The 23,643-nt window shown below is 55.7% G+C and overlaps 3 protein-coding genes across 5 annotated transcripts in view; 1 reads left to right on the top strand and 2 right to left on the bottom strand.

Moving 5' to 3' along the window:
• The window catches only part of POU2F3 (POU class 2 homeobox 3), a 41,390-nt gene extending 35,551 nt beyond the window's left edge, over positions 1-5,839 (bottom strand). Inside the window, exons 1-3 of one of the 3 annotated variants that reach the window (XM_040534509.1) lie at positions 5,580-5,839; positions 1,705-1,758; positions 916-984 (exon numbers count right to left, since the gene is read on the bottom strand). In XM_040534509.1, the coding sequence (XP_040390443.1) occupies positions 916-984; positions 1,705-1,758; positions 5,580-5,787 (331 nt within the window). In that variant the 5' untranslated portion in view covers positions 5,788-5,839. The remainder of the gene's footprint in view (positions 1-915; positions 985-1,704; positions 1,759-5,579) is intronic. The other 2 variants (XM_040534510.1, XM_040534511.1) reach the window with 2 other exon arrangements.
• Positions 5,840-9,707: 3,868 nt separating this feature from the next.
• On the bottom strand, positions 9,708-20,964 carry OAF (out at first homolog). Its single transcript, XM_040534508.1, has 4 exons — positions 20,541-20,964; positions 12,461-12,595; positions 11,752-11,932; positions 9,708-11,276 (listed from the first exon to the last, which is right to left on the bottom strand). The coding sequence occupies exons 1-4, from the start codon at positions 20,769-20,771 to the stop codon at positions 11,002-11,004; spliced, it is 822 nt and encodes a 273-aa protein (XP_040390442.1). The 5' UTR covers positions 20,772-20,964; the 3' UTR covers positions 9,708-11,001.
• Positions 17,461-20,532, top strand: LOC121058657. Its single transcript, XM_040534507.1, has 2 exons — positions 17,461-19,240; positions 19,395-20,532. Exons 1-2 carry the CDS (start codon positions 19,077-19,079, stop codon positions 20,341-20,343), a joined length of 1,113 nt encoding a protein of 370 aa, XP_040390441.1. The 5' UTR covers positions 17,461-19,076; the 3' UTR covers positions 20,344-20,532.
• Positions 20,965-23,643: the final 2,679 nt, after the last annotated feature.

Below are 23,643 nucleotides of genomic sequence, written 5' to 3'. Positions count from 1 at the left end.
GTGAGTTTTGGTTTTAAAGAGCGCTTATTTCCAAGTCTATAGATGAGTCTCACTGTTTCTAATAACCTTTCTTATATTACAACTATAACTAGTGGGTTCTTAATGCCTTTCTTATTGCTATTTATTTGCCTACGAAGGAGTCTGACCATAAGCCACATCCTCAAGATCCTGCACTCAGCCCACTGTGGGCAGTGGCAGTCAGAAACGATGCTGGAAAATATGACATGGATTTTTTGGGGTATCTCACACCCTGTGGCAGTGCAGGAATTGGTAGGCAAACTGGCAGAAGTCAGCAGTAATGCCAGTGCTGTTATCTTCACGGGATCGCCCAGTTCTTCAGCTTTCCATCTGCAAGGAAAGCTGAGGCTTCTAGCCACAGAGCAGGGAGAGGCTGAGCATCAGGTGGGAGTAGTGGGGATGAGAAACCCAATCACGCCTCAAGAAGAAGAGCGATACATTTTGGCTGGAGCTACCAAGCTGGATTTGACTGTTCCAGAAGTCCCTCCCATTTTTCTACATATATGTGGCCAAAAAAGGCTTCGTCCCTTGGAGTTTTGTCTGGGGAGACGTTCCTGACATGAACCCCGTGCACAACGTAGAGCTGTTTGTGCTGAGCTGAGCGGACCAGGACCATTTCAGTGGCATTATTCATCTGGTGAGAGAAGGGAGAGTATTTCCATGCTCAAACCTCAGGGCCACGCACTGATTCAGTGCTCTCACAGAAGGATCTTGCATGCTGATCAAGATACCGATGCAATCCTAGCCCAGAGCGCATTCTTGATCAACTCCCCGGCTGGCTGGAAGGACGCAACGCAGCAGCAACAGGAGCAAAGCACCGGCAGAAAGTTCCAGCACCCGAGCCCCGTGATCCCTTCCCCTCCCTCGGTGGCCCCCCGTGTCCCAGACCCTCCTTACCTGGCTCCACCTGGTCGGGCTCGTGCCGAGTGTCTGTGGAATCCGCCGCATCGCCGCTCATCTTGATCTCTGGAAAAGATGGCACAACTGATTTTAATAACAGGTCACAGTCCCAGGCAACAGGCACATGTGGCTTCCACTAAACAGCACAAATGAATGTGTAATTATAATAAACCATCAGACTTTCAAATTTCTGATTCCTCAACATACAGGCACTAGAATATTCATCAGCTCTGAGGCTGCACTTTCCCTCCTGTTGCTCTTTGCATCCCCCCCGCTCCTTTCCCCCCTCCTCATTTCGCTGCTGTGCCTCTCACCTCCTGCACTGCAAGGGGCTCGGGAAGCACCGGGAACCCTCCCTGCCCCGCCGGCCTCTCCCCAGACTTTATGCAGGCTTCCCAGAGCAGCCGGTGACACTGCCCTCCACCGCCACACCTGCAGGGGATCCCTCCCAGCTTTCCCCCCTCTCCCACATCCCTTCCTTTTTATTTGGGGATGGTGCAGCCGGGCCAGAGCTTGGTGCTGTGCAGGGCGCAATCAGCCAGGGCCGGCCTTGGCGAGGCAGAAGCAGAGCAGGATGCTCAGAGAGGGAAACAAGCTCTCTTCTCTTCCTCTCAAAGTCGGCTTGTTCTCCCCAGAACACCTCTTGGCAAAGTGCTGCCCCGCACGCACGTGCTCACACCCCTCTCAGACCACAAAGCCAAAGCAATGTCCCCAAGGAGAACACTGCCACCACGGTCCGGCACGCTTCCCTCCATCCTTTCCAAGGCCAATAAATTTGTCATTTACCCTTGAAGTGATGGCTGCCACCACACCCGGGGCCACGTTCTCCTTCGGGGACAGCTGAAAGAAAAGGGTGGGAATAGTCAACTTTGCACTGGGTTGCTCCTGCCTCCTTAAAAGAGGCAAAGTACACACTGGGTGAGAGAAGGAAGAATATCTATTCAAATTCAGTCGGACACCCCCTCACCCTCTTCTCCCCTTTGCATGGGAATTTTAACTCTTTCCAGGCTGGTTGGGGGGGGGAAGATAAGAATACATTTTTCTAAAGAGCCGACCGAGTGATTTGCATGTGCTTCCTGCAGCCAATCCCGGCCACAGGAGGCATCCGATTTGCATCGGGGAATAACAACAGCGTGGAAGCAGGGCGAGTGTTTGCTGTGGTTTTGCTGGGGTAGAAAAGGCAGGTGGAAGCCTTCTTAAAGGCATCATGCAAACCTTTTCCTCTTTCCTATGTGTGCCTTGTGTTATTTCCAAGTGGCCGAAAGGGTGAAGAGAAACCTATATGTTTTTATTCCAATTTCCCTCTATTACTCACAATAAAGCGGGCAGAGCTTTCATTTGTTTATTTCCCCTCTATTGAAACTTCCCGTGTGCAAATGGCAAACTCTGCTTTTTCGTCAAAACGGAATAACTTTATTTAGGCTAAAGCTTGGAACTTTTTCCCACAGCAAATGACTAAAAGAGGAAAAAAAAAAAAGGTAAGATTTTTTTTACACCACAGGAGTGCAGCAACATCCCTGCACTTCAGAAACTTCCTTTCCTTAAATTTTCTAAGCAGCGAGGGAGGAAAAGGAGAGAGAAGAGCGTTGCTTTTCAAACAATCCCTCTGCAATTAAGACGTGAACATTTAGTGGGGCTTCTAAGCATTGCTACTGCGGGAAGAGTAATTATCTTCAGTTATAAACATCTTCTTGTCTTGTAACACTGCCAAGGGACCCTAACTTAGGTAGTCTACAAAGCACAAAGTTTTGCTTGTTGCCAAGAAGAAGCTTTAAGAAAAGCCAAGCTCTCGGAAAATAAGGAAAACCTTTACCCGTACAGAAGTTTGGCGAGAACGTCTGCACGTTTGAAAAAACAGAATAACAACAAAAAACCCTACTGCAAGTTTCCTTGTGGGCACACAATTTACGAATGTGCGTTAGTAGGAGAAAATTATCTCATCTCCAGGGCCACGGGGGCAGAGGCGGGGACGAGGAAGGCAGGACAGGCTCACGAGCAGCCCGTGCCCCTTGCACAGAAGCAGGCTGCCAGCAGCAGCCGTGCCTGGCCCCTCTACACAGACCCAAGCGCCCTCCTGGTGCTCTGCAGGAGCCTCGGTGACCCGAAGGAGCCAATTCCCACAGCCCCTGCACTTTGTACTGTGCACGGGCAGTAAAATAACCTGGCTGGTGCTCGGAGCCCTGTCTCTTTTCACACCAGGCCCTGAGCTGCCAGCAGCCACCCTCAGCCCCCACCAGCAATAATCCTGCAGCTGCCAGTGCTTACACACCAGCTGTGGGCCATCAGTGAAATCCCCTCCTCCTGCAGGCAGGAGATAACAAGATACCCCGTGATGCTCTCATACAGAGCAGAAGAGTTTTAGTGTCACAAAGAGTCAATTTCCACTCATAAACGTACACAAGTTATTACAGTTTAAATACATTGTGGGGGGAAAAAAATAAAACAACAACAAAACAGGAAGAAAAAGTAAGTCCTTTTGACCAAAGCCACCTTGATATGAGTCTTTTGGGGCTGCCCACCTTTCAAACACCTATGATAACCATGCTGCAGCAGCCATCCTCCAAGGGCTCCTTGAGAGGAGGGAGCAGATGCAGAGGGGTGACCAACACAAGTGCAGCCAGGATGATGGAAACTCCTCCTCTTTGTCCTCCGCTTTAAACCAGGGAGAGCATGACACAGCTCAGCTGGATTTGAACCCCCACGTATGGCAAAATTTCTAAAGACTAAACGGGCTGCGAGACTTTGAGGCTAAAAAAAATGTAGGCTCCTACCACACCGCTTTGCAATACACCTAGGCTAGTAAAAAAATATAGGCAGGCTAGTAAAAAATCTCTGGGAAAAATAATGCAACTTGGGACTGCCTAACTCCTAACCACAGACCTATTAGGAGCCGCCACTGTGGCCTGGGCCATATTAAAAATGTGCTGCTATACCTCAGTTAGCAAACATCCCTGGAGTAGAGGCAGTCTGGTCTGTTTACCCAGACCAAAGAAACTCTACCAGTGCAGACAGTTCTCTGGGGATATATCTGCATCTGTATTTTGGCTGAAACAAATGGTGTCAGCAAATACAGCTTTCCCAAGCCCTTATTCCTTGTAGTTGTCCTGACATGGGCACCAGAATAAACCAGCCTGGTGGCTTTAAGAGGAAAAAACGAAAGCCAGTGGTGGTAGTGGGGAGAAATTGGGTTGGCTGGGGCCAGCACCTGGAGCCTGTTGAATTTTGCTGCATTTTCTGTGCCCGAGCCCCCGCGGAAGCTGCAGGAAGCTGAAAACACCCAAACGCCTGGGGAGGAGGAGGAGGAGAAGAGGAGGTTCTGCTGGGGGGAGCCTCTGGTCGGGAAGGGGGTGTGTAGAGCCCCCAGTCCCTTTGTGCAGTGGTGATGAAAGTGCCCCAGCCTGAGCACGCCAGCACCTTTGCAGCAGTGGGAATAAGCTCCCTAGGCTCTGGCACGTGAAAGCAGCTGGGCCCAGGATCGTCTCCCTCCCTGCAAAACCACGATGTGAAGCTCAGGCCCCTCAGACGGGCAGCGGGGTGGGATGCTGTGGGGGCAGGAGGGCTCGGCGCGCACCCAGCGTGCGCAGCTCCCGGCCAAATCCACCCTGGGAGTGGTGCCGCCAGCTCTGACAGAGGGCAGAGTATCGATTTGGGGAATCTTCTCATGAAGAAAGAGTCACCCACAAGCAAAGTAGATGGGCGGAGGGCAGCCTGCGGGGGACGCGTCCCCAAGAGGCACCACTCACGCATGCACGCCCATCGCAGGTGCTCGGACGAGTCAGGCTCGCACGCCGCGCCAGCACCGCCAGCATTCTGCCGCCCTGCTCGGCCTGCACGTGGCCCCCTGCCCTCAGCACCCCCAATGCCACAGAAGGGGCTGTCAGGATCCAGCCCGTGCCATAGCCCTGCTCAGCTCTCATGCCAGCACTGCCCTCGGCCCCCATGTGCCAGGGACGTTCCCTCTCCTCCAGCATGGGGGCTCAAGAAGAGGGCAGGAGCTGAAGTGGCACGGGGCAAGCCCCAGCTCCACGCAGCGCCGAGGCATTTGGCAGCCGTGGCTCTGCTTCCCCTGCTGCTTGCGGAGACGTGAGGCTGCGCCTCCATGTCAAAGCCCTGCAAGGCGCGGATACTCCTCCTGAGTGTCCCCATTCATTCATTCCTCGCTCACCTCACCCTCCCACAGCTCTCCCCTGGCTCATTTTTCCCTCTTTGTCCTTAATCTTCCTCCTTCCAGCCCAGTCCCATCCCTCACTCACACCCACCCACCCCCTTCCACCCTTTCTGCATCCCTCGGTGACTTTACCCCCCTCTCTCCTCCTGGCTTTATCCCAGTCACTCAGGACACCGGGTCAGGCACTACCTGCCCATTTTCCAGGTGCCCAAGAGACTCTGTCCCACAGCCCACGTTCGGGCTGGCAGCCTGAGCAGCACTCCCATGCTGTGGGCATGGCTCGGCAGCCCCCTAAATAGGGCCAGGGCAGCATCCATCCCCCAGGTGACTCTTAACCAGGCACTGGCTGCCGTCACCGACTCCAGCAGGAGAGAAGAGGAGGGAAAGGAGAGAGGAAAGGTCGCGGGAACCAGAGCAACCCCATTTCCTGCCCGAGCCCACGTCTCGTCTGCGTGGTGAGCCCCAGCCCGATCCTTCCTCAAGCGCCCTTTACCTGCGTGCACAGACTCCAGGTTCACCATCCTGCTGGTGGAGGGAAATCCACGGTGCGCCCAGCCTCCTGCCGTCAGCCCCAGGTTGCCAGGGGCTGCCAGTTTGCCCTCCCTCCTCTGCCACCCGCTGCCTCTCAAACCGGGCGTGGGTCCGCTCCCCAAGGGACCTAGAGCTCCATTGCCTGTTGCCATGCAGGGCCAGGTGAGCATGCGGCGCCGCGCCACGCCTCGCCCCACCTCCGGCTCCCTCGGGTGCCCTGACACCCAGCAGCCTGGCGCCCGGCCCATGCAAAAGCACCCATTTGCATATTAGTAACTCGGGAATGGATGAGTCCCTGCAGCGCTACCAGGGCGTGGGGTGGGGTGGGAAGGAGGGAGGAAGGAGGCGCTTCGCCTGCCCGCACCGCCTCGGATGCGCCCCGCAGCACCTGCCTGCTGGGCTGGCGGAGGGGGCTTCGTGGGGGCTTCGTGGGGGCTCCGACACCAGCCCCAGGGCCGCCTGGTGAGGGAAAGGAGGCTGCTGGCTCCGTCCCCTGCAAAGCACGGGTGGGAGAGGCATGAAGGCAGGCTGGGCAGCACCCAGAGGGGAAGACGGCCGAGTGCCCCCCCCCGCCCCCCCTCCCCGTTGGGCAGCCCCTTCACATTTTTTCTGATAAATTTTGGGCTCTGCTCGGGTTGAGCTCATGAGTGTGGCCTGCACGGCGTAGTCTTTGGCTGCTGTGGGGCTGGGCTGAACCTGAGGGATGCCGCGCGAAGTGCTCAGCACGGGGCAGAAAGGTGCCCTGGTGCTGCTGAAGGCACAGGGTCAGCACCCAGCGACTCCCCTCACCTGAGCCCTGCTCCCTGTGCCAAGACAGCACCCAAGAAAACTAATGATGGGGCAAACAGCCTCCTCCTCCTCCGCCATCTTGGTTCAAGCTGCAGGATCCAGCCGACTTCCAGGGAAAGCAGGGAGAAAAATCCCCTAAAGCTGCCTTGTGCTGCGGGCAGGCCAGGCCCTCGGCCTGCTCCCCGTGCTGTGACAGGGACCAGCGGTCACCCTGATGGGTCCGGGTGCCACGTTTGCTGTCTGGGTGCCCCCTACCATGCCCCGGGTGGTGGGGAGCCTGCGTGAAACTCCTGCAGCCCTGCTCAACCCCCTCCTGAAAGCGTTAACACGCTCAATCGGTAGCTGCCAGGTACAAGCTATCGCACATTCATCTCTCCCTGGCTAATTCACGTTCCAGGGCTCTCGGCTTTCCCACATGCTGCTCTCCCTCCCTGGAAAGACAGGTTTCTCTGAGGAGATGGGTGGGCGGGCGGGCAGGCTCTCCGGGCCTCACCTCCAACCCAGTCTGGTGCTGCGGGGCCGGAGAGCCTGCATGGTCAGAGGGGAGCCCTCGGGAGAGGGGAGCAGGCTGCAAGGATGGGGTGGATGTGTTAAAAAGAAAAAAAAAAATGAGGAAATCTGGGGAAAGACGGAAAGGGGGAAGCAAAGAGGAGGATCCTGGGTCTGACTAGCGTTTGCAGGATGGAGGAACTAGAGGGGGAGCGCTACAGGCTGAGCTCAGAGCGGCTCCAGGAAGCAGGGAGGTGACATGGGGTGGCTAGCGCAGACACCTCGTCCTGTCCTGAGCTGCTGGAGGGGCTGGACTCCTGCCACCACCCCGTGGCAGGGCCCCAGCCATTCAGGCCTGCTCCCCGGGGCGTTCCTGGGCCGCCGCTGCTCCGTTTTCCCCTGCTGCCGGCCTGGCCCCCACGGCTGGGTTTTCCCCGTGTCGCGGGCTGACGCGATCGGGTGGCCGCACTGCGTCAGACCTGGATTTACTGGCGGCACCTCGCCAGCTTGAAGGGCCTCCAAGGGGCAGGAGAAAGGCTCTGTGAGGGCTGGGGGGGCCATGAGCGTGCTCCTTCTACCCCAAAAAAAACACATCTCACACACCAGCTGGCGGCTTCCTTGCTGCAGCTCTTTTCCCTCTGCTCCCTGTTGCTTTGTGGTTTTGTTTGTTTGTTTGTTTGTTTTTTGCCCCAGACCCCAGCAGCACGTCCTCAAGCCCCAGGGTGTTCCCTTTGGGGTGCTGGCAGGTGTCACCGTGCATCCTAAAATGCTGGCCCGGCCATAGGCAGGCCCGCAGTGCCCTCTCCTGGCCCTACAGACACCACCGGGTGCAGCCAGGAACCCTCCAGCCCTCCAGCTGCTTCTGTCTTTTATTCTGTGGTCAGGGAGAAAAAGAAAAACAAGAGAAAAACAAAAGAAAAAAAAATATGCTCTTCTCATTAAACTACCTGAGACAGCTCTGCAGTGAGCAGAGGGGCAAAAGAGAGGAGGACCACAGCACCATCAGTCCTGTCTGCTGTGGGAATAAGACCACCTTCCCCAGGCAAAGGTAGATTAACTTTGTCCTGAGATGATCATTCCTGGATGCCAGTAGATATGCTGCTGCTAGAAATCAACTACTCTTTATATATATATATATATATATATATTTTTTTTTTTTTTTTCCATGGACATCAGTGACTGACCCATCTGCTCTCACCCTAAGCACATGCACGCGCTCCTCCGCTCGTGCTGCCAGTGTTCATTCCTCTCTTGGAGGAAGGCAAGCTCTGCAGATAGCAATTGATTTCTGCAGCGTGGATGGGTCTGAAAGCACAGACTGCAGAAAGATGTTACAAAATCCTCTCCTGCTTTTCCTAATAGCAAGGATTTATAGCAGTGCTCCCGGCCAAATGCGACTTCTCTGTGCCAGGCAGTTCTCCTGTCTCCACCTGCAGCAGCTGCTCTTCAGGGGTGTTATTTATAACAAGAAGAAGAATTTTTCTTTGGAAAGGCAATTGCACTGCACTGCAGTTCTCTTCTTGCAGGGCAGGGAGATAGCGAGCTCTCACAGGGAGCAAGACTGCAACTTGGGGTGTGAAACCCCTAGGCTTTAGGGATGTGCCCTGGTTTCTCAGCTCCCCTCAAACTCAGAGCACAAACCCAGCAGCAGCTATCGAGTTTTGCTCAGCACATACTGTCTGTTGTTGTAGAGTTCATGTCCTTCACTTACTTGGCTGGGGTAAGAGCTCCCATGACACAGCACTGGCCCCAGAAATGCCCACCAACCTGCACTGCTGAGCACAGGTCTGGCTCATATCAGGCTCCTCCATTACCCCACAGAGCCAGGGGCTGGTCTGGCAGTGCCTTCCCAAGGTGCCTGGGGAATACCCTTGCCAAAAAAAAGCTAGGGAGGAGCTTAAATGTCTCTTAAGAGCTGCGTGCCGCCAAGCTGCCTTTCCTCCTCCATTCAGAGTATCCAGCAGCCACCCTGTGCATGACCCAGCAGCCCAGAGCCTCACCATTACAAAATAATCAGTCAGCTCTCTGGGATGTGATGCAGGGGCTCCCAGACATAGGTCGTGCCCACTCCCAGCAGCTTTGTGCAGAAGGTAGAAAGGTGTGAATGGGGCTCGAGCAGGTTGCAGCCTCCCTGCTGTCCTCTCCCTCTATTCCCACCTTGCCCCACAGCTGGATTTCACTCCAGCAAGCAGGGACAGCCTGCCAGCACCCTGCTGCAGCAGGGGAGAACAAATCCCTGCAAATGCTGACCACGTAATCAAAACAGCAGCTATCACTCCAGTGCAGAAAGACCGAGGTTGCAGACGCCCTCATCCTGTCTCCACATTCACCACACTAGGGGGAATCAGCACTCCACGCTTCTCCTGTGATCAGCCACTGAGCTGGGAGCTCTGATCCAGCCCCAGGCTCTGCCGCCCTCACCTTCCCTCAGCTGCAGCTGCAGAGGAAGAGACAGAGACTAGTTGATGCTACTGGTCCCAGCCAAGTCCCCAGCCACACCACACACACCCCTGGGACCCCACTGTCCCCAGCCTACCTGACCCCCAGACCAGTTTCTGCCTCCGTCACTGCTCTTTTACTTCCCCAGAGCTCAGGCCCAAAGCTCCCAGTTGCTCGAGGGGCTGGGTGGCTGGTACCCTTGCAATACAGGACCGCACTGAGCACTGTGCTCATGCTGCAGGATGTGGCCCCTCCAGCCCCAAGGTCTTCAACACCCAAGGCAGAGGCTCAGAACCCAGCAGAGAGCAATTACCAATCCCAATTGCAAACAAAGGGATCACACAGATTATGAGAGGGGCTTTTAGACCAGGCATGCTTTTAAAAAAAAGTTTATTTTACCTTACAAATGATAAATAATTTTTTTTAAAAAAAATCATTCAAGTGTGTTTTACTTCATGTCGTAATATTAAAATACCTTTCCCTTCCCCCGCCCCTTAACTGATCAATACAAAAATAATTGTGACCAAATTCATTTTTGTCAAAAATTCCTGGATTTTAGGCAAAAAGGCACATTGTGAAGGCTTTTCATCAGGAGCAACGGGGGCTCACAATGACCCCAACAGCCTCTTTCCCCTCTCTGCTTGTTCTAAACTTGAGTGGAAGACGGCTCGGGAAGCAGGCAGCGCTCCTACAGCACTTTTTGTCTGATGTCCTCCAGGTACACACCAGGGCCGTGGTCAGCTTCAAGGTCATCCCTACTTTACATATAGGGGAAACCAAGGCACAGCAAAGCAGTACAGTTAACTAAGAGCTTCTTGTGAATAGCTGGCAGAGTAGGACGTAAAACTGGATGTAGATGTAGGACGTTATCTTCTTCCAAACAACAGTTGCAATGCCCATCTGGGATCATCCCCCCTTGCAACCACAAGGTTACGATGGCAGTCACAAATCTCCAGACGTCTCTTTCCTAGCAGGAGAGTCCCAGAACCAACACAAAATGTTGGCCTTCACTAGTCTAAATAGGGAGAAGTTCGAGCCCTAATCAGCAGCCCTTTGGGGCAGAATTACTGGGCCATATCCCCCCAGAGCATCTTGTTTGGAGCCACGGGAAGGATATACCAGCCAGGCAGACACTAAAAAAAAGCTACAGGCAGGCTCTGGCTTTGGGTAGGATTCGTACCTTCGGTATGTGGTCCCATAACTCAGCCATGTTCCCAGTGGAAAATGCTGTCGTGTCACCAGGAGGTGGCGAAGTCAGTGGCGGAGATGTCTGACACCCCAGGGACTCCTCCTCTCCCTGCCCTGGCCACCCTTCAGGATGCTGGAGGCTGAAAACTGGCCAGAAGTGCCCCTCTTCACACCCCCCACCCCCAGAGCAGGGAAAAACAGAGCCCTTCTGGCGCTTCAGCCCCAAAACCCACGGCTCCTGCTTCACCACGCAGCGAGCCGAGCCCGCTTATCCCAGTACGAGCTGTGGGGTCGGGATGGAGCCATGGGGGGGGGGGGGGGCGGGTGCAGAAGGAAAGGCACACACACAGAGCTCCCCTGGTACAAGGCACCGCTGTGAACCACCTTCCTTCTTCGCAGCGGGGGGCTGCGGGAGGCCCTCAGCATCGCGAGCGGTGGCAGGAGGCAGCTGAGCTGCCACTCGGAAAAGCCTGGCTCTGCTAGGTCTCCTCGTCCCAGAGACAGAGCTGCTTCTGCGGCACGTAGTAATCGAAGGTGTAGCCCTTCTGGCAGCTGCGGATGCCGCATTTGTAGGAAGAAACCTTGCCCGCGGCATCGCGGCTCTTGCAGTACTTGAGCATGCAGGGGTACCACTCGATGCTCAGCGAGTAGCTGCAGATGCAGGGCTTCCAGCGGTCCGCGCACAGCCTGCAGCGCTGCAGGTCCGGCAGGTCGGACGTCTGCGGCAGGACCTCGAACATGGAGCCGTCCACCCCTGCGGGAGGAAGCAAATCCTGCTCAGGGCGCTGCTGGAAGGCGAGGGGAGGTGCAGAGGCAGCGCTGTGCGTGCTGCAGCCAGCTGAAAAACATTTTCAGGGGCTGGTGGGACACGCGACTGGGTAGGAACCCTGGGAGAGGAAAAGGGCACTAGGGGAAACAGGCCAGGAGGTATCAAGAATGCAAAGAATGCGTTTCTTTTGGGTGAGGGACCAGGTGAAAGGTTGCATTGGAAATACTGCCTAATTACATTCAGGAGGAGGGTGACACCGAAGAGGTCAGATATATGCTGAGGAACAGATGAGAGCAGTGTGATGTGCCAGCAAGCAGCGCACACGCCTTGCCCACGGCACAGACAGCAAACAAAAAGCTGAAATGTTCTCTGCAGGACACCAGGGGCCAGCAGAGAGAGCACAGCAGCGCCTCGGCTTGCTGACCCGAGCAGCTCTACCCAAACCAAAGGAAACTTCTACCTTTCTCCAGCCAAAATTTGACATCGTCCTCTCGCGTGTAAATCGCTTCTTTGGCCTCTGCACAGACGTTGTGGATGTGGGAGCTCAGCTGCGCCCCTTTGCTGAAGTTGACAGCTACATCCATGCTGAGGTGCTCCAGGCCCCGCACCTCCTCAGCCTGCCGCACTGTCCTGGGGTTTTTCTGCGGAGAACAAAAAAAATCACAAAAACTTGAATCCTGGCTGCAACAGGTCACCCCTTGTAGCACGTCAGGATTTCACACCGACATAGGAAGATGTGCAAATGGATGCTCCTCTCTGAGCGCACCCACATCCCATCTGGATGGAAGGCGCTTACAAAACCTCTGGGTGGTGTTGGAACTGATGATGGTTTATTACTGCTCTGATTTGCCTGGGATCATTTATCAATGCTCTGTCGTGATGGATGGTGCCAGTAATTAATTCACTGGACAATGTCGGGCAGGAGCTTTCCTGATGATTACTCTAAGCATCCGCTTGCCCTTTGATTCAGGCTGAACTCAATCATGCTCCCTTCATGTTTGTTAGGGGATCAGGATCAATACTATTACTGAAATTAGTTTAATGCCGAGCTCCTTAAGCAGGAAGGGAGGTGAAAGGCAGGTCTAATAGCCAGCAGAGCCACGAGGAGGCTGCATGGGAAGGTTATCCAAGAAACCCCGGTGGGTTTGGGGCACAGGGCAGCCCCCTACCTGCCGCAGCTTCGCCATGGACTCGCTGGGGATGATCTCGTTGCGGTGAAGCCGGGTGACGAAGCAGAGTGCTTGGAACTGGCTCTGGCCCCTCTCCAGCTCCCCTAGGATTAAGGCACGGAAGATCTTCACCTCCTGGCAGAGAGAGAATTAAAAAAAAAAAAATCGCAGTTAGTCACAGACCTTTGGCATTGTTTGGTGAATTGAGAAGTCAGGGTCTTGCAGAAAGGCTCCAGCCCAAAGAACAAAGTCAAAGGTCTCATACTTCTGCTCCCCGAGCACAGGTGTCCTCCCCCAGGTCCAATCCCACCCCAGCCTGCAGTGTAACAACCAGTGTAAGGGTTTTCGCAATCCCACCGGGGCAGGGACAGGTCGCTGCCAGCTCCCATCCCACATCCCTGCCTCCCTCAGCCAGCGGCTGGGCTTTTGTCCTTCAGCACAAGGAGAGGTGAGCCTCCCAGGAGTCTTGTCCTCTCTCAGGAGGAGATGCTCACCTTCAGATTGACCACTTGGGGTTCTCCCACTATCAAGAGAGGATCTCTCTCTGCTCAAGGCTATTTCTTTTGCCCTTCAGTCTGGAAAAGCCCTGAAGGCTCTCCCCACCCCCCAGAGGCAGGGTTACAACTGGTGTTAAACAAGCTGATTGCTGCTTCCAGTTTCTGCAACATGGCCTCTCCTGCTAGGGGCCACTGGTGTGCGAGCAGAAGGCAAAGGGGAAAGGGCGAGAGGAAGCACAAGCGTGGGCAGGAAGGCACGAGGGTGAGTACGAAACGGGTGAAAGGACAAGGCACAGTCCAAAAATCCCCCTGTGCAACAGTGCCAGGACTACTGGGATTGGGTGACTGGGTGAGTTTTTCCAAGCAGCAGCGTGACAGGGACCCGAACCTCTGTAACCATATCCCGACCACGCCACGCACCGAGGGAGGCCCGTTTTTTCCCTCCAGGTCACAATCTTTTTGAGCTGTAACTGAAGCCCTCTGGGGGCAGCTGGTCACAGCTTCCATCTGCCACCAACTAAAAATATCCCGAGTCTTCATTACAGCAAAGGTCCTCCTTTCACCAACGAGCTAATAACAAGCTGAGATTGAGCACAGGCAAAACCTACACCTATTTTGGTTAAACGAATATCACATAGCTCTTATCTCCATGCATTACTTGGGACAAGCAGCCCCGACCTTCCTCTGCTGCCTTGTGTCCTGGAGAAGAAATTACTCCCTGTCCAGACAAGAAAAGGATACACAACTCGGTGCACATCTGGACGGCTGTAATCTGGGATGTTCCCAGGAGAGGAGAAAGGATTTTGCTGGGTGCCTTTGTTGTATGCACTGAAAACTCAGCACAAAAACAGGACATGAAGGGGATTTGGAAAAAGAGATACCAATTGCTTTTGCCCACAGACACAAGGGTTTCTTAATCACTGCCTTTAGTGCTCTGGTTTGACTGACACCTCTCTGTAGAGATGGGAAACATCTGAAAAAGCGCAGCGTAGCCTGGGAGGCATCACCAGCAGCTCAAAGCTGCTGCGTTCTCCAGGGTCTTAAAAGAGCATCTGAAGGCATTTAAAAAAAAACAAAAGACACAAAGGAAAACAAATAATATGAGAAAAGAGAAGCTAAGCTTTTTTAAATGGCTAGGGTTATGGCTGGAGCAGTACAACAGCAGGGGGACAGAGAAGAAAGCAATATTTCCCAAACTTCCCACTGACCAAGAAAAATCCAGGATGAAGTTTCCACAGAAGCGCATGTGATGTTACGACCGAATCATGATTTTTGCCTGCTTTAATGGGGACAATTCCCACTGAGCCCCTGGCACCACTGAAGGAGCCACGTTCCCATCTATGCGCAGTCCAGCTGCCTCCCAGCTGAGCTCTGCTGCGAGCTCCTGCCTGGTCCAAGGACAAGAAGACTGAAACCAGCAGCTCACCCTGGCACATTCCCCAAGTGTGGATTTCATTTTAATTCACTTTGAACACCCAGCAGCCTGTCTGGAAAAAAGCAAACGGGGACAGCCACGCTCTGCGCTAGGAGTGGAAACCTCAAGTAGATGCAGGAGATTAACAGCAGCGCAGGGCTTCCCAGCTTGGAAGCGATTTTTGCAACACGAGAACATGCAGAGCAGCCCTTGAATCCTTCCGATGTGTGTGTCCAAGAGCTAGACGTCAGTCGCCCAGCTCCCTCTCCTTGTCACGATATGTACGAGAGATCTGCATCACTCTCCCCGTGAGCGGTCCCAGAGCTCCCGAGCGACGCGTATGACTGCAAGTCCTCCGGCTCCAAAGCACTGCACCCAGCTGCTGCGAGGTCCAGGCACAGAAAAACTCCTTCCCAAGCAGCCTCCAAACGTCCAAAGGTGCCTCTTCCACAGCATACCCAGCTCCTAATTCAGCAGCTCTATTCAGCGCTGAATTTGGAGAGCGGTGCTTCATTTTCAGGGTTCCAAGCACACAAGGGAGGCAGGACCAAGCTCAGGACAACAACAGCCCACCAGTGGGGCAAACGAGGAGCTCTCAGGCATCAATACAAGCGCCTGCTCCCTCTCCAGCCCCAGGCAGGCAGCAGGAGCAAGGTGGAAGCACCACAAGCACCCGCACAGCACCGCAGTGCCTCCAGCCCCAGCCAGCGAGCGGCCCAGGGCAGCCGCTCAGCTATTCTAAATATTTATCTGCCTGTCTGTGTGCTTAGTGATTTATGGGCCAGCGGGTCCACGTAACCTCGAGTAAAGATCCCTGCAAAAACTGCCCTGGAAAGAGCCCATTGGTATGGGAGGGGAGGAGGGAGAGAAAGAGAAAGGTGATCCTGCAGTGGGGTACAGCTGGAGGAGAAGGGAGCAGGGGGTAAAATGGTAGAGATCAACAGGAACCGCAGGGGGAGCAGTGCCCCTGACCCATCCTTTCCTCCCCCCTCAGCTTCTCCTTCCCCCGGGCAGCAGGCTCGCCCCTTGGTGCCGAACCAGGGCGGCTCCACGCCTGGCTGCCCCTACATCAAACAGCAAGGCCAGATCCTTATCTACATGAACCCCGCTGCCCTGAGCCGCCACCACCAAAGCTGCAACCCCATGCATGCTAGGCTTGGGACCTCAGGGAGGGGGCATTTCTTCTCCTCCCCGTGTCCCCAGGGCTTTTGGCCACCTCCGTCCTCCAGCAGCTCTGTTCAAAGGGCTCTCTGGGAGCACAACAACCCAGCGAGTGCTCCTGGGGTTGAGCTGAGCCTGCTGGACACCTTCAGTCCCTTTACTGTTGTCATTTTTTGGGTCTCCATAAAGCCAGGAAGGGATGCAACACTGGGCAAGGGAGATGGTGCCCATGCAACGTACCTTGAAAGCACAACACCGCATCTGAACAGCGGATCTGAGCTCCCCTGCACAGGGGCTGGAGCCATGTGGAGATGTGGGTCTCACCCCACAGCATCCAAAGGAGGCAGCTCTGGCATGCAGAGGGCTGTGGTGCTGCCTGAACTTGGGGCCTTGGGAGCTGTAGGGTCAGGGACTGCAGGCATCTTCACTGATGCCACTTAGGTGCACTTTTCCAGCAGTCAGCAAGCCACTGAACAGCTTTAATCAAGCTGGTTTATTCAAGGAACTGGCTCCTAAGGCATGCGTTGTTCTGATGAGTGAAATCCCACCTTTACCTGGCTCCAAGCAAACCCAAAGCGATCCTCCCGGTGGATCTCTGAGCAAAGCTAACCATATTTTGGGAGACTCGTGCCCTGCAGGGACCACTCTCTCCTCACCAAGAGGTCAGCCCCCCTTCTCCCCAGGTCCTGCCTCACCTCCCTCTCTCAAAGCCATGCCCAGCTTCCCTGCTCTCCCTGCCCTGGCTACACAACACCAGGTGGAGCAAGAACCGAAGCTCATCACATCAAAAACATGCCATGCTTCTCACCTGGAAAGAGCCACCGAAGGTTTTTGCGCTTGGAGAGCGCCCTCCCCTCCCCAGGCACCCCAGCGATTCCCACCAGGAAGAGCAGGATCAGCCGGTGCCAAGGTGGGTACCCAGCCAAGGCAGCGAAACGCACCTTTAATTCTGGGTTTCTGCAAAATTTCCCAGCAGGGAACAAGCCCCGACAGAGCATTGCCTTGCAACGCGGGGACTCTCCGGATGAACTCATCCCGGGGGCGGTGAGAATCCTTGGCCCTGACCCGCGCTGGTGTGCCGGGTACGGTTACACCTATTGTCTGGGGCTGGCCACGGCGGTGGCGTGGCAGGGAACAGGCAGTTCCGCGGCCGTGTGCTCGCCGTGCCATCGGAGGGAACCGCAGCCTTGGCTCCCGGGGCGCAGGCAGAGCAGCTCTCGGTTCCTAAGGGGAGAAAGGAAATCCGTGCAGCCAGCTCCCACCAGCCCGGGTTGCCTGTATGTGCCGAAGCAACTCCAGCAGAGAACCAGGCTGCGTGGAGGCGCAGGGAAATCAGTTTTCTCTCTTCCCTCCCCGTCCTCAGCCAGCTCCCCGGGGACTGCCATCTGGGGTGCGGGAACAACCCGGCCTCCATTTCGAGGCTGGATCCCGTGCAGCCGTACAAGCCTGTGTGGTCCAGATCCGAGCCCAGCGCCTCGGCTTCACGCGGCGTGGAGCGAACCGGTTCCCAGGGAAATAAATTATTTCGGTGCCTCCCTCCCTCCGACCCAGGCAGCATTCCTGCCAAGCTTCTCTCCCCCAAGGAGATCAGCTCTGCCGTGGGACCTGCTTTTGTCTTTGCTGTCACACGTCCGGGCAGGCCAGGGTGGTACAAGGATAGGGAAGCTGCTGCTGGGGACACTGGGGACCCCCAGACCCAGGTCCCAGCCCTGCCAGAAGCCTCTGCTGTGGTCATGACCCTGCCTGCACTCCCCCGGGGAGCAGCTGGAGCTGGCCGGAAAGTTGTTTTGCTTGTACAGCGCAGAGCATGTGTTACTGCGTCCGTCCTCGCTGGGGGGCCAGCCGGCTGAGTTACCCTGACTCAGAGGGGATTACGCTTTTTAACCCCTCTCCTACCAGAAACCCTCGTTCCTACAGGCGCTGAGCATCCCCTAGTTACGCATCCTCACGCTCAGCACCTATAAATTGAAGGATGCCAATGAGTAAATCCCAGAGCTGTTTCCCAAACTGGATCCTGCCCGGTGAGCGACCTGCCCAAGGCCATGCACGGCATGAGCACGGGGCAGCCCTGGCAGCAGGCAGAGCGCAGCCACCTGTATTTTACAGCTACCATCTCTTCCACACGCTTCCCTACGTCCCCTGGTCATTTAGCACCTAACACAATGAACCCCTGGCACAAGGAAAGCCTCCACCCCCCCCCCCCCCAAACTATCACATAACTCCAACTTTATTAACAAAGGACCCCAAAAGGGCTGGCAATGCAAGCATTACAATACCAGTAGCCATTTCCAACACATTTTTTCCAGCAATCAGAAGGAAAAAGAAACTTTTCTCTATCTGTGTGCTGACCTTGGACTAGAACCGCCCACTTTGTTCTCAGGCCGCTGTTTAACAACTGGCAAGATCACGTTATTGGAATTAGACAACGTTTAGGGTCGATCCACCCCCTCGATGCTTTTTGCAGTAAGTTTTGTGCCTGACAGTGCCACGTAGACAAAGAAGTGTTCTCATCGCGCCCTTTCGAATTGCCAGGGAAGAAAGAGTTCTCACCATTGCACACCCCAGAAAACAGCAAGGCCCACAGTTTGGAGTCCCACCGACCAGTTTGTGGTGCTTTAGAGAATGAAATAAAGGCTGGTGTGCTCCGAGCACACCGCTCCTCCAGGTTCAGCTCTGGATGGGAAGCAGGGATGGAAGAGAACGGAGAACTGCACCCCTGGAAGGCCTGGAGCACTGCTCGAGCCCCGCTCAGCTTCCACCAGTGTCAGAAGGGAGAACTGAGCCATGATCTCATTGTAACTCCTCTCCTCTCCAGCCCACGGTCTAACAGCAACTCTTTGTCAGCAAAGAATTAAAAAAAAAAAATTCTGCCTTTAGACTAACCCCCTGCAGTTTAAGCCAGAGGAGTGGAAAAATCATTTGTGCAGAAAGCCAGCATCCTGGCCACAGCATGACCACACAATCTTGCTTGGGAAACCCAGATCAACAACCCCAGCTGCTTTCACAAAGGCTAAGAGCCTCAAGACCTTCTCTCTGGAGGGGAGAAGTTGTGTAACGTTCGAGAGCTGAGCAGCAGAGCAGAGCAGGGAAATGCCTGCGTGCAGCCAGGAGAACAGGTCAGAGGGGGAAGCCTGGCCAGGCAGCTGCTTGCTCACATCATTACTCACTGCACCGCAAATCCATCTCCTCGGTCCCTTCTGTCTCTGGCTTTCTTCAGCTCTGCTCCAGCAAAGCCATGAACACAGACAGGCAGCACCCAACTGCTGTAAAACCGAGGGTTAGGAACAGACTTGGGGAGGCTGATGCTTGCAAGCCTTCCAGGGACCGTCTCCTGTGTGCTCCCAGGAGCTGAGGGCTTGCACAGAGCTAAGCATTTGACATATATAAGACAGAGAAACCTTCAGAGAGCCCGGCTCAGAAGCAGCTCAGCTAAAAGCAGGATGAGAGCAGGAGAAGAGCTACCACACGCTGTTGGGTTTGTAGGTGAGATTTTAGAGCAAGCCCGTGTAAGAGCTGAAATAAGTGGGGAAATAAAGTTAGAAGGATGAACAGGACACCTAAATTCCCCACATCGCATCCCAAAGGGCCTACCCAGAAGGTCTGTACAGAGCTGGGATTTCCCTTGGCAGGGAACATGCCGTGCAGCTTCGCGCTCTTGAGGTTTAAAAGCCCTCCTGGCACACGGTGTCTGCTGGGAGCCTGGTGCTCCCCCAGGAGCCATGGCACTGGTTCCTGTGTGCGTGCTGGCACACGGAGCATGCCTTCACACCCCGAACTGCCACGGCTTCTGCTAGCACCTCAAAGCATCTCAGACCTGCACCCTCCAGATGGCCAAGGGCGATCCGAGAGCCTTGCAAGGAAACCGGGACCAAAAATCGCAGTGGAAAGGGGAAGAGCCAGCAGAAGACGCCTGGGAGAGGGCTCCAAGGTTCACAGCAGGACGGGACACACCACCGTCCTACCTCGCGGGGCTGAGCTTCCTCCTGCCACAAACCAAAGTCCACCCGAGCAAACAGTCTGAGCAGAGGGAACAAGATAACGCTGCCGTGCCACACGGACGGCTATGCCACCCACGCAGCAGCAAAAGGCTCATCCCCAAGCCAGAGAAAATTCACGGCGTCCAGCCAGGCTTGGGGTGCTCTGAAGGACGCCACGCTGGCCCCAAAGCTCCCATCTCCTGCCTAGAAGTGTGGGGTCTCAACATCACCTCCCTGCAGAGGGGCCTGGGAGGGGGGCCAGGAGGATCCCTGGGTTTCTGCCAGTCCCAGAGTGAGCTGCCATGTGAACAGTGCCCACACCCCAAATGCACGTGCTCCCCAAAGCCATCACTTGGAGCGAGATGTCCTGGAGACACAGCAGAGCCCCATGAATCTGAGCCCCAGCTTGTGGGGGGACTCTCCTGCCCTGACCCTGCTGCTGTCTGCCACCCAAAGCCACGGCTCCTCTCAGCTCAGCAAGGAGAAACAAGACCTGCTGCGCTCAGCCGGGCATGGAGAAGGCTTTGCCACCCATCCTGCCAAAATCCTTCCCCACCATGCTCACCACCGGGCTGCCCAGGTTACAGCTGTGCCGCAGGGGGCCAGGAATCTGCCCAAATGGCCCGGAGCTGTCTGCGGGGTGCACCACGAACAAAGACCCCAACATTGCTCATCGGTGGAGGGACTTCTGAAGGACCCCATCCTCAGACAGGGCTCAGGCTCCCGAACCCCCCGGCAGGGTTTCTCCAGGCGGATCCCAGCTCCCCAAAGCCCTCCCGCACAGCATCCCCACAAGCAGCGGGCACCGGGGTCGTGCCCCAAGCCTCTTCCTGACGACCCCCGGGCTCGAAGGGCCCATCCCCTCGCACCCCTCGCCCAGCTGGGACCCACCGGAGACCCCCCCCCCCCCAGCACCAAACCCCACGGGGGGCTCCCCCAGGACCCCGGGGATGCTCGGGGGCTCTCCGCTCCCCCGTGGGGCGAGCGCAGCATCCCGGGGCCGTCCTCCGGCGTCCTCCCCCGAGCCTCACCTGTCTGAAATCGGCCGTGAGGGTGATGAGGGCGCCGTCGGCCTTGCGGAGCTCCAGGCTGATGCAGTCGGAGCCGCTGTCGGCTTGCAGGCTCTCCTCCGCCACCTGCCCGCCGGGCAGCCGCACCCGCACCCGCAGCTCAGCCTTGGCCGCGGGGCCGGGAGCGCCGGGCAGCGGGGCTAACGCTAGCCACAGCAGGGCTGGCAGCGCCGGTAGCCGGGGGGCGAGCATCCCCCCCCTCCCCGGAGCCCCGCACCGTTACCCCCGGCGGGGCGCGCACGGCTCGGGGCAGCCCCCGGCCCGCATGGGGCGGGGGGCGCGGAGCGCAGCGTGGGAAAAGCGCCCCGCCGCGCCCCCCCCGGCCATGCAGAGCCCCCGGCCGCCGCTTTTCGGCCACCCCCACCGCCCCCCCCGGCCCGCACTTCCTTCCCCCAAAGGCAGGGACCGGCCCTAAAGAGGCAGCGGCGCGCCGCCCCGCCTTTAAAGGGCCAGGCCGGGCCCGCAGCTGCTCCCCAGCTGCGGAGGGGAGGAGGGGAGCGAGGAATAATAATGGCAAAAAAAAAAAAAGAGGCAGAGCTCGCCCGAGGGCGAGAAAAAAAAATAATCTGGCCCAAGCAGCCGCCCTGCAGGCGAGCCCCGGTGCTCTGGGTGGCAGGAGGATGGGGGGCGGGGGGGGGGGGGGGGGGTCTGCTCCAGCAGCAGCCAGGCAGCTTCTGGGCTCTCCTGCAGGTTTTTTTTTGTATTTATTTATTGTTTTCTACTCCGTGGGATAAATAATTATCCCCAAACTGGAGTTGGAAAGGAGAGGTCAGCGTTAATAACAAAGCCCAGCACTCGTGTTTGCACAAACACACACAAATCAGAGTCCTCTAAACATGCGGTTGTTGGGAATCAAACAACATTTACATGATTGCTCAGGCTCACGCTGCACACAGGAAGCTCACAGGGCTGCTCTCAGGCACACCGGGGGTATTTTTGCCCCCGAGGATGTCGTGCAAGCTACTTCGGGCTTTCCCTGGCCCCTCCCCCCCAAGGGACACGGACCTGGGGCACTTCAGACTCCGCAGCCCAGCCACAAGGCTCCAGATTTGCCCTTCAGCCGCCCACTCCTGCAATCGCTTCCAGATGGGCAGATGCTCATGAAGGGCCCCTTTGATTTCAAAAGGTCTCTCTGCAAACACAAAGGTCACTGTGGCAGCAGGATCAGGGCCTCAGAGAAAGAGCTTTGCAAGGAGAAGCACAGAAATGTATAGAAGCAACCATTTAAATCCACACTTCCAGGAGGAGAGATCACTTTTGTCCAACTAGTATGTTTTGTGGGACCTCACGCAAGTTAAGTTTTAGACTGAAAATGTAAGAAAACGTAAGGGCTTTCTCACAAACGGTATCCTCCAAATACTTTTCACGACAATAGCAGGGCAAAGAAATCAGAGCAGGCAAGGAGAGAAAGTTAAGAGGTGCAAACGGGAGAAAAGAAGCGGTTCGGCTCTGACACAAAAAGAGAGGGAGGGCCCACAAGGTAGAAACCTACACCGACCAGCTCCTCCTGACAAAAGCCGCCGAGAAGGCCCCACTCACGGTCTATTTATTCAGAGGAGATTATGCAAAAAGACAGGAGGACCCCAGCAGGGGCTGGAAGGAAGAGTGCCACGAGGTTAGCGCGCACAAATAACCCTTGGAAAGCTTCCAGCCAAAGGGCCGCACTCTTTGCCCAGCTCAAATCTGGGATCAGCTTCCCCATCGCAATGAGGTTACCCCAGGTCCACCACCTTCCAACCAAGCCCCCAGAACTCGAGCACAGCGTGGTCCTGCGTCTATTTTGGAGGACAAAGGGAGGTGAGCGAGGCTACAGTCCCTGCAGAGCCACAGGAACATGCTCCTGGCCACAGGCATCAGAAGTGCCTACTGCATACCTGGACCTTAGGGTGCAAGAGGTAATTTAGGTCCATCCTTCCCTGGCTTGGAGTAAGGGGTATCATTTTTATCTCCTGGTACCTCCCAGAGGGAAGGAAATCAGAAAGCAGACTGCCTCAGAGGGCTCTTCCCAAGGCTCAGCACTTCACCAGGAACTCTGTAGTCCTGCAGATCGCAATTTGACCAAGGCACAACTGAACCTTGACTCTTGGAATGAAGATCCGATCCCAGCCCCAAAATGAATGGGCACAGACAAGACATACCAGGGGGTGGGGAGGGGAACCAAAACACTGGCATGCAACAGTCAGAGAAAGTGAGAGCAGAGAACAGAAAAAAGTTACCAAGGAACGGAGGAGAGGAGAAACACTGCTTTGCTGGGATTTAAAACAACTGAACACTGGTGTCTGAAGGGACAGACACCATCACTCACATCCCAGGAAGGGATGTTTGGGCAGGTTAGCAGCGGCTGGAGAATTACTGGCCATGAAGGACAGCTGGAGAAGAGAAAGCACAGCTTTGGGACAAGTCTGAGTGACCAAACCGATTCTCCAGTGGTGTCGGCTTCTTCTACCTTTGCTAATATGGAACAGCTCTTCGGACATATAAACAGCAATCTTTTCCCAGCTATAGGGAAGGAAACTGCCTGCCGGTTCAGTGCCCCCACGGCAGGAACAGTTGCTGAGCTGCATATAGTTTTACTGAATGTTAATGATCTCGTTTCTGGTATGCGTGTGCTGCCGCCCTTTTTACTGGGAGGAAATTTCCATTAAAATACCTCAGCCATGCTTGAGAACGAGGTTAAGGAAAAATATGCTGTTAAAAGAAAGTGTTCTCCACTGCACTTTGTTGTGAAGCTCCAGCAGGGCAGTGCGTGGGAGCAGGGGATTAGTTCGACACGGGGCTCGCCTTGGTGCCTTGGATGTATCCTTTGTCATCCCTGTGGAAAACCACTAATATCTGGCCAGGCTGCAAATCTTCATTCCCTCTTCCTCACCTCAAAACTTCGTTTACAGCCCAGCGTCACGCCAGCACCTTGGAAAACCAGGGAGGGAGTCATGCCCACTAAGATCTGGACTCTTGCTGCAGAAGCTGAGAGCCTCAGCAGGCAGGGGGAAAACAGAAGCAGGGAGCGTGAGAAGTCCTCCAACATCCCACATCGGGCTCTGTGGGCAAACTGCTTGCGAGAGCC

The sequence above is a fragment of the Cygnus olor genome, chromosome 22 (genome assembly GCF_009769625.2).
Source record: "Cygnus olor isolate bCygOlo1 chromosome 22, bCygOlo1.pri.v2, whole genome shotgun sequence".
In the NCBI taxonomy this organism is placed as follows: Eukaryota; Metazoa; Chordata; class Aves; order Anseriformes; family Anatidae; genus Cygnus; species Cygnus olor.
This window is presented reverse-complemented; position numbering and strand designations above follow the sequence as displayed.

What these genes read in the sequence shown, in the direction of transcription:
- LOC121058657 (XM_040534507.1), top strand. Translation starts at nt 19,077, where the DNA reads ATGAACAGGACACCTAAATTCCCCACATCGCATCCCAAAGGGCCTACC. An exon ending in CTGCTGGGAGCCTGGTGCTC is followed by an intron (nt 19,241 to 19,394) that starts CCCCAGGAGCCA and finishes CTTGCAAGGAAA; the next exon opens with CCGGGACCAAAAATCGCAGT.
- OAF (XM_040534508.1), bottom strand. Translation starts at nt 20,771, where the DNA reads ATGCTCGCCCCCCGGCTACCGGCGCTGCCAGCCCTGCTGTGGCTAGCG. An exon ending in TCACGGCCGATTTCAGACAG is followed by an intron (nt 12,596 to 20,540) that starts GTGAGGCTCGGG and finishes TCTCTCTGCCAG; the next exon opens with GAGGTGAAGATCTTCCGTGC. An exon ending in CAAATTTTGGCTGGAGAAAG is followed by an intron (nt 11,277 to 11,751) that starts GTAGAAGTTTCC and finishes TTCCTCCCGCAG; the next exon opens with GGGTGGACGGCTCCATGTTC.